Consider the following 10,089-nt stretch of genomic DNA (forward strand, 5'->3'; position numbering starts at 1 on the left):
CATTTTATTAAATTTTGACTTTAACTTCTCATTTAACTTGTTCCATAATTTTACACCATGAATTGAAATACAAAAGCTCTTTCTTGTTGTGCGTAAACTATGAATCCTTAAGTTTGAGTCAGTTATATCCCCCGTCTCTTTCATAAAACATGCTCTGTATGAGCTCAGGTCGCCGTTTATTTGACGCCTTAAACAAAGTTTGAGATCTTCCACCAGATCTTCACATTTAAGATTCTAGATTTTAAGAAAAACGGTTTTGTGCTCATTATTACCAACATTATGGATGATTCTAACGGCTTCTGTAGGATAATCAATGGTTGTAAAGAGCTTTGGTAATTAATTCACCACACCTCTGAACAATATGTTAAATATGGCAAAGTCAGAGAATTACATAAAATACGATGTGATTTATTATTCAGAATACGTCGAGCTTTATTCAGGACTGATATGCTTCTACAAATCTTCAGCTTTAAAACATAAAATTACCCACATCCAAAATGAAGCTTCTGTCTGCACTTTGTTAGAAGAAATATATTTTTGGTCAAACTGAAAACGACTTAAAGGAAGTGTAAAGTTGTTTGAGAGAAGCTGTGCTGATATCAGATGAAACAGTGGAACAAAAGCTGTTCTAACACACAACCATCAAGACGAGTCCATGTATGGTGAACAAAAAGGAAACTTTACAGAAGCACACTGTCTATAGCGTACTGTCATTATTAGCAGTGATGTATTGGAAAACATCTTATCTCTATGTTCTTTTAAACAGAACTTCCTGCTATTTGCCTTTGAGCAAAAAAACAAAGAAAGTTTAAAGCAGCAGAATAAAAATGTACACAGGAGTTGATTATTCCTGGTTCTGCTCTGCGTGAATCATTCAGTTCTCCTGCTTCAGCATTATGATGGGCTACAGAGCAAAACAAAGCAAATTAATGACTGAGCATGTTCTCATATATATATAGAAGAAAAAAATAATGAAGAAAAAGACACACATACCAAGGTGTTGAAATGTTCTCTGCACACAGCTTTACTCAGCCAGTAGATCAAGAAGAGCGACATCATACATTCAAACACCAGCAGAGTTATGATGAGGCCAATTATTCCATGAGCTATCCTCAGATGATGCTAAATAATGTGGACAAACAAATACTTAGAATCCCGGAGAGCAACATTTGACACAATGAAACACGTTGATTTCACGCTGTACCTGGTGGTCAAGTTGATAATGTGAATTAAACTTGTTCACGCTCAAACCAAAAGCCACCAGGGACCAGAAGAAGCTGATGATGTTCAGGGAGAATGACAGCTTGGTCTGGAAAGTGGAATAAAGCTGAGTTAGCATGCAAGTAAGTCCAACACAAGATGCATCATAAGCTGCAAAGTTTTACATGAAGTTAAACCACCACAACATTTAGAAACATTACATCAGTTGAATTGAAATTAATGCATTATTCTCATGGAAGCTGTGCCAAAAACAATCACTCTTTGTCTTTTCTTAGAGGAACTGCTTTTTATGTTTTTTCATTATAATTCATCTGACTTACCACATGCATGTTTGGACATTTCCCTGCAGCAAAGGTCACCATGCCAGAGATCAAGAACTAACAAAACAAGACATCATATTAATTGGGTGGAAATATAGCCATATCAGATAAACAAAAATGGCTAAATATGTGGACTTTTCAAATATTTTTTTTACCACAACACTTGGAATTGTGAAATTGAGGATCCCCATTGATGGCAAAATAAACCCAAGAGCGAAAATAAACACACCAGCAATTGCTTGAGCTGCCTAATGAAAAATAAGATAAGAAAAATAAATAAGTAAAGAGAACAAAGGAAAATCTGCAGATTCTTTCGAGAGATGAGCGCAACATCTGATGTTTTTTTTTTTTAGAGAAAAGAATCATGGCTATGATTTAATCTACAGCATAAGTCGGTGAAACTCACCCCCAGAGGTTTTGGCTTTCCTCGAACAACAAACACCTTGAAGTTGTCCCTGAACACACAGTGGAAGTTCTCCGGCATCAGCTGACCCTCCCGAATGTTCTTCAGGCTTCCGATTGGGATGGTGATGATCATTGACTCATTGCAAATGAACGTCTTCCTCATTTTCCTGTAAAGCCATAACATGTTAACACAGCTCATGTTGCTCATAGCACTCAGTTACTAAAGTTTTCACTGATGCCAGTGTCACCTTTCCGTTGTTCCTTTGCCTGTTTTAGACATGAAATTTGCAGCTTTGTCTCATTTGTCCGGAGAGGAAATGACCTCGAAAGTCTCTTCTCTCGTTGACTCTCCACCTTCATGCAACACCCACACCATCTCTCACAACCACATGAAGGTTTGCAACCAAACAGATTTAAACAAACATATATACTTTTTAAAAGGTGAGACTGTTTGTGCAGAATGAGATTATTTCTGTAGAGTTCATCTTTTTCAGTAGGAGAAACATAAAAAAGTGCAGAGTTTGACTAAATGAAGCAGTTTTGCAGAGAGGAGTGTCAGATTGAGGAAGTTAAAGTGGGTAATCACCTCATGTGTGTTTTAGGGAAGTAAAATAATGTCTGCAGAGTGACGCCTTGCTTGAGACAGAGAGCGAAATACAGTGTGCTCGAGTGAAACGCGGTAAGTTGTTTTAAATGGATGTTTTTTTCCTAATAAAACGGCTGAGAGATTTCTTGAACAATTTTATATTACAAGCAGTTTATGAGTATAAAACGTGTATCTTAGTTATTTGTTTGCATGTTTAATTACAAAGCTGTGTTGCAAATTTCGTAACAAAATATTGTAGCATTAACAAGTTTCTTTCTACTGGTTAGGAGTTGTTTTGCTATTGCAGTTTTTAGCACCGTTTTTTTTTTTATTATCAAAAATGAGCTAAACTAGTGTGAGAATTTTAAGCATTCTTCATAATTATCCTTTTAACCAAAGCCAACAATAATATAAATGTCTTCCTAGTTTAAATGTTGTAAGAACTCCTAATGCAAAGACTAAATTTTCTTAGGACTAACTACTTAAAAGAATGTATCATATCAATTTGATTGATTGATTGATTGATTGATTGATTGACTGATTGATTGATTGATTGACTGATTGATTGATATCAGCCTTAAATAACAGGAAACAGAAAGTCACCATTATTATTCACAGTGGCTTTTTTCTAAAATCATACGCAGTCATTCTACGTTCTAGGAATATGTAAACTGGTCAAGTCTTTTTTCTTAAATCTATGTCACGCTGCAGTGAACGACACAGGAACATCTCACTGAACCAGAAAATGTTTGAAAAGTTTGTTGATTTTAATATTTCATTTTAAACAGCGAAACTCTTATATAACATTGATTTATCAGGAAAAGAGTGATATTTATCATGCAGTTTCTCAATTAAAGAGCAAACAAAACATGAAGTTTCATATAGAAATGTTGGCCTACATCTACATTGCTATGTTTGGAGTCTTTCTACTAAGCTGGTATTGGTACTTCTGACCGTCTTTCTGATGAATAAAATCAGTATCTTGAGAGGATTTGTTAGCAAAGTAAAGCATAAAGTCGTCTAAAAATTTCCGGCTGTGCTGATGTTAAACTTGATACGACACAGTGAGCGAAGAGCTGCGGATGACATGACTCTCCCTGACATCACTGACTGTGGAAACTCCACTCTGGATTCAAAGCATCAAGGATCCTGTAGATGTTTTTCACTCTTCTGACAGATTCTGGGACATTGTTTTCCTCATTAAGTCCAACATTTATTTGATCGCCATGGCCGTGGCACTTTTTTTTTTCTTTCCGTGTTTGGATCTGTGAACGTCAAGCTTCTTTAGCAGTGACACTTGTAGATTTGTCTTCTTGCGGAGGCTGTTGTCTCTCTGTCGAGTGTTAAGATTGTTAAGACACAGCATAACATTTCCACCTTTTAAATAATTGTTTTTTTTTCTTTTGTGTAATATTAGTTACATTTTTCACTTTTCAGAAAACATAAACCTCAACATTGACATCACTAAATATACTAAATCGCTCAGTATTTTTTTTAATCTGTCCTAATATGTTTGATTATTTAATTGAATTTCTAATGTTCTATTTTACCGAAGTGAAGGTTTAGCCGCAGTTTTTCAGGCCAATCTAACAACATGTTGAAGTTGCAATTGTCTATTTAGGTACTTCTGGAACAGAAGTACCTAAATAGAGAAATTGGAGGCACTGCGTGGCGTAGCGGTAGAGCGGACCGTATTATTTACAGAGGCTTTGACGAGGCCGTCCTGGGCATCTTCCCCTTTGCCTTTCCTGTCTGGCATCTGTCAAAAAAGTATATATAAGAAAAAAAGAAACACAACTTTTAAAAACAGCACTGTATGTGTAGATAATTATGAGTTTATTTCTTTAGGTTAAAGAAGCACCATGGCCTCTGCTGATGTAGACATGGACATCCACGAGGAAGATGTGCCACTGCAAACGGGAAGGAGACAACCTCCTCCTCTGCCGAGTCAGATCCGATATTACCAGGCTTCAGAGATGCTGCCGGAAGAAAAAGGTCAACTGCACGACCTGCTACAGAAACAACCAGCTGTGTTGGGGGTAAGAGTGTGGAAAATGAGTAAAAAAAAAAAAAAAAGTCTGCTCTTTTTAAATTATAATCACACAGAAACGCCTTGTACAACCATAATCAACTCTGGCAAAATCTGGAAATTTGATAATGTACCATCAACCTCATACACATGGTTTTAAATAGACACTAAAGGTCATCAGCTTCACCTGTGATTTGTGCACTTCTAGTTATCTGGTGAGTATTTAAAAAATAGGACATTTTTCTGGATTCATGACGGACTTCTGCATGTCTCATCCACTGACGTTGAAGGATTTTGAGCCGTCTGGAAAAGAGATATTTCAAAAGTTCTGTGGGAGAAAATAGTTAAACTTTATAAGAAAATGATGTAAAAAAAAAAAAAGTAGAATTTTGATACTAAGCGATGGTGTAGCAACAAATAATGTCATAATAGTCAATAATTTGATAATTTTTCTCAATTTAAAGGCAATAAAGCCAATGGCATAATAACTTCACAGTAATTGTGTTTTTTTTTATCCAATTACATGAGAAACGGCACAGTTACTGTCTAGTATACACTAAGTAAACAAATTATTACTATTCTCAACATCTCAAACTATCAAACATAGTTTATGATAATTATTTGAATTTTATTCCTCTATATATGGAATTATACATGAAAACATTTAAGGAACTACACAATGTTCAAATTAAATTTCTGTAGAAAAATCCATCCGATACTTTATTTAAAGATTCTGTGCTGTAATAATACAATATATAAAGGCAATATATGTAGTTCATAGTAACACAGTGAACATACACTTGTTGAAAGCTTATGTTGACTATGAAAAATAATTAACCATTGTTATATGTGAACTGCAAAAAAAAAAAAAGATTTTCCATTTTATTCCCACATTATCAGCTGAAGTAATTACATAAGCCTTTAGCTCAGCTTTTTAATGTAATAACTTGATACATTACTGGTATTGGTTCAAAATGATCTTATTGGCGGTTATTGCATTATTGGTTACTATTAAAGGTTAGAATAAAAAAAAATGGAAGTGAATTAGCTGCAACTGTCAGAAAAAAATCCCTGGATCTAAAAAAGGAAGAAAACATAAATAACTTTAGGTGACAAGCAGGATTCTAAAGAAATAAGTCTAAATGTTATATTAAGGAGACGCTATGAAAATCGCCTGCATGGTCAGGAGAGGAAGAAGAAAGAACAAAAGCCGTAATTAACCGACACCAAAACAGGCCTCAAAATTGTGAAAAGACCAAAATGTAACTTCATATCTCAAGTCATAAGTCTTTACTAAAGTGCAACCTTTACTATACCATAATACATTTAGGATGATTATTGATAGCTGGGGACATTTGAGCTACAAAAGCACAGAAATCTTAGTCTAAACTGACAGCAAGATGGGACGTACTTGGCAATTCCTGCAAAACAAAGAAGTCAACCTTTCCCTGAGCAAACAAATGAAGGTTTTGTTGTCTGTCCAGCTCAACCTTCTAACGCCTGTTTCCATCAAAACAGTCTAAGAACTTTACCAGTTTTCCAAAAAGTCATCAAGTTGTCATTGATGTCAAAGCAGGCAGTACCAACAACTGCTTATGTATGTTTTTGATCAGGTTTTGATTGGTTGACAACTTACCATGAGCAAGAGAAAGGTTTTTATATCATAATTCATTTTCTCTAAAGTGAAGTGAACTTAGATCATTGAGCTCAGCAGTGAAATGAGTGTTACAAACACCCACAGTCTGACAGCCGATACGTCGCTTACCAGTAACAGCTGGAGGCTTAATTCTCCTACATGTCAGAAGGTCGTTTCTAGGACAACTACATGAGACGAGATCTTCAGATGCGGTATGAAGGCGAGCTCGTTAGGACGTGTGCAGGAGAAGCCTTCAGTCTAAGCTGCAGATCTGCTGCGCCTACTCAGAACCAAGACTTTGTCAAATAGTTCATCTGGCAGTCAACAGTGAGATCAAGATTTAGGCTGAGATAACATGGCGGAGAAAAAAGGAGCACAGATATGTTTTTCTGTACTTCTGGGCAGCAGCAAGAGGAAGTTCTTGGGTTAGGTTATATTGAGTCTCATGTACGTGCAAAGGCTGAAGTTTCACACTTTATAGTCCGTCACTCCACAAGTGCACAACTGCATTTAACAAAAAAAGGAAGAAAAAATAACTTTTGTATTACACAGTTCAGTGAATTTTATTTTTCCCCTAAACTTAGCCCTTTCTGTTTGTTGCTCAGGGTGTGCTGGACTTCTTGTTTCTCACATAAAGGTATCACAAGATTGCAGTAAAAAAAAAAAAAAAAAACCTGAACATCTTATATTAAACATCATGCACACAAAAATTACTTCTACCCCCGTGTCTACAGAAAGATATATAGCTAAAACGAAACTACAACAAGAATCTACAATTTTATATCCATCAATTTTAAAATGTTAACTAAAAGTTGTTCATGTAACAAAGGTAAGAAAAAAAACTATTGGGGCCACAATGAAACTATGCGAGCTCAACTTGACTGCGGAGTTGTGAAACGCATGATGAATTTTTTTCTTTTCTTTACTGCAGTAGCATATTCTCACACTGAAAACTTATCTAAATTATGGGGAAAGAAAAAGGGGATGTTTCGTTTTATAACATCAGCTTTGTCAGAATTAGTAGAAACCATAAACGTTCTCATAAAACAAACACAACTTGCCTACGTCTATCCCTTGTTCACCTGATAATTCAGCTAATTATCAGATGATAATGTTTGTTTTTTATCATTTCACATAATTTCTTTTAAATGCAGAAGTTATTTTTGTATTTTTTTAATGTGACTTTTATTTTTTGCATGCCTGCTATTTTGAACATCATTTTTAAGATGCAGCTCGAACAAAAAAGTCTCATAATGAATTGTCATTTGATCATTCAAAATTAGCAATTTTTAGTTAATTGTTCAACTAAAACAATTACTTGATGGATCTTTAAGTAAAATCCAGTTGAATCTGTGTGTAATTTAATGCCAGGATAGATGAAGGCCTCAGAGAGCAGAGAACAAAAAGTATCATGAATAACCCAACAGTCCAGTTAGAGATAAAGTTTTGGAGATCTTCAAAGCAAGGGTGAGTTAAAACACAGAATCTGAATGTTTTTTTTTATCTGTTCAAGGCCATTATCAGAAAACAGTGTGGCAGTCTTGTAAATCTACCAAAACATGACTGTCCACCTGAAGTGACAGGATGGGCAAGGAGAGCATTTATTGGGGAAGCAGCCAAGAGAAGCATAGTTACTCTGGAGGGGCTGCAGAGATCTACAGCTCAGCTGGAAAGAAAGAGATTATACTTAAGAGAAAAGCTATTGTCAGAAAGTCGTCAGAAGTCTAGTTTGAAGTTACTACAAACAGTGAAGAGGGCATAGGAAATATGTGGAAGAAAATGATTTGGTCAAAAGAGAAATGTCCACACATGCAAAAGTGCAAAAACTACATTTCTCCCTGAACACACCGTCCTCACGCTGAAACATGGTGGTAGCAACATCATGCTGTGGGGCAATTCTAGAAGAAAACTTGTTCAAAAGTGGCAAAACATTAAATAATCTTCAAACCCGCATTTCAGGTCATGATTGTAACATATGATAAGTACAAATTTTAGTTTGTTTCTTTACCTTTACTTATTTATGCATTTAAGTTTTTACTTTTGAACATTATGTGAATTTCCAGTTGTATTTAAATTATCTGATATTTTGCTACTGCATTATAAATAATTTCCGGTGTATCAAAAAAAAAAAATAAAAAATAGTGAAAAAGTTTGGTCCTCATAAAATAATTTGTTCTGCTTTCAAACATATTTAGACGCCAATACTTCTCTGGTCGTAACATTTGGTTATTATTTTTTTTGTGCCTGATTCATAATGAGCGGCTTGCTGCAGAACATCATTCTTTGCCTCACACATCCTTTGCCTTGGTCTGACCAGCAGGTACTGCCATCTCATGACCTCACCACAGTGCAACAAACCGACATGCATACTTCTCAGACACTGTCAGCGGGTTGTTTTTACTTAACACCTCTTAATAAAAATCACAAGGCTATTTACTGCTTGCAAGATAACGCAGAATTGTATTCCCCATTTCTTATTGCACATCTAAATTAAACACGACTCCTACTGTTTGCATCAAAACTGCCTGTTCCTTAAATGCTGAGTATTTTTCCACTGATGTAAACCATCTGCGCAACTCAATGTTATTAATAGTATTACTTGCAGCGATCTACTTTATCTTCAACCTGATCTCATATGTGACAGCTTAGTGTGTCATCTGTTTTTTTTTTACATTCAACTTTTTTCTCTCAGTCTCTGCAGATAATGAGCGGCATCCTCAGTGTCGCAGTGGGCATACTCTTTGCTGCAACGCAGCAAATGCACCAGTCCCTCTTCTGTCTTTTCAGAGTCTCACAGCTGACCGGAGCCCTTGTAAGTCGTTGCTTCAACCAGAACTAAGTCATTAAATAATAAAAAAAAATAAAATGGCAGTAAAGGGAAGTATAACATCTACATTCTCCTCCCCTACAGTTTGTAATAGCCGGACTTGTTTCCAACCTGTTGTTCAAATATCCAGCGTTGCTGATGGTGAGAGTTTAACAACTTTAGTTATCTATTCAGTAGTTATCTTAAAAAAACAAAACAAAAAACAACTATGTGTAACTTTTTGTCATCACAGGTGTCAATCGCAGTTAACTGCGGCTGCATTGTCGTAGCCGTTATTGGTGCCATTCTGATAAGTGTCGACCTGGCTCGGTGGGATCCACAAAATGATCCATTTATGAAAGTAAGAACATCACCAAAACTGATTCCAACACATTTATCAGCAGAATCTCACATAAATACTTCCATTGTGACAATATTGTATATTAATGATGTTTTTTTGTTGTTTTTTTTTGTGTTTGTGACAGATTGAAGTGATGGGGCTGTGCGTGTTGTTACTGGAGGTTTTCCTCTCTGCCGTCCTGTGCTTCTGGTTCTTCAAAGAGAAAAAAGCAAAATGATTAAGCTGCTTGTATTGTTTAAATTAATCGTGTTACGGTGAAGCTATTTGTGCACAGAGGACTGTGGAATTGCATGCTTTTAGAGGAGGCAGTGACACCTTTTATGCTTTCATGTGTGGCTTTGACTCGGTTGCCTGTGCTAGAGCAAAAGCCCCTGCAGCGCAGCCCGGGCTGTGGTCTGTTTTGACATGGACTGTGAAACGCAAGAGCTGCGGTAAGAAAACGTCAGTTTCCCCTCTTGTGAGAGCATAAACCACATTTTACCTCTGCGTCTCTTTGAGTAACGGTGATATCGGGTCTCCCTTTGCATTGTGTCTGTACGCAGAGGGCTCTCTGTGTGGTTTCGCGTTCACACTCCAGCAGTGGAAATATTTTTGTCACTTGTTCTGAGGCATATTCACACATTCACACTTTTATCTTTATTAGCCAGGGTAAAATAAAAAAAATAAAAATAAAAAAAAAATCTTCAGCGGCAGTCTTTAATGTGTTGGAGGAATAGACGCAGAAA

The 10,089-nt window shown here is 36.1% G+C and overlaps 1 protein-coding gene across 1 annotated transcript; it reads right to left on the reverse strand.

Annotated features, from left to right (window-relative positions):
• On the reverse strand, nt 1–2,284 carry LOC106939598 (uncharacterized). The gene is made up of 7 exons (XM_015022051.1): nt 2,195–2,284; nt 1,948–2,113; nt 1,697–1,789; nt 1,542–1,598; nt 1,205–1,309; nt 994–1,122; nt 1–904 (listed from the first exon to the last, which is right to left on the reverse strand). The coding sequence occupies exons 1-7, from the start codon at nt 2,224–2,226 to the stop codon at nt 875–877; spliced, it is 612 nt and encodes a 203-aa protein (XP_014877537.1). The 5' UTR covers nt 2,227–2,284; the 3' UTR covers nt 1–874.
• Nucleotides 2,285–10,089: the final 7,805 nt, after the last annotated feature.

The sequence above is a fragment of the Poecilia latipinna genome, unplaced genomic scaffold (assembly GCF_001443285.1).
Source record: "Poecilia latipinna isolate Pla-1442-1.1 unplaced genomic scaffold, P_latipinna-1.0 Scaffold86, whole genome shotgun sequence".
Taxonomy (NCBI): domain Eukaryota; kingdom Metazoa; phylum Chordata; class Actinopteri; order Cyprinodontiformes; family Poeciliidae; genus Poecilia; species Poecilia latipinna.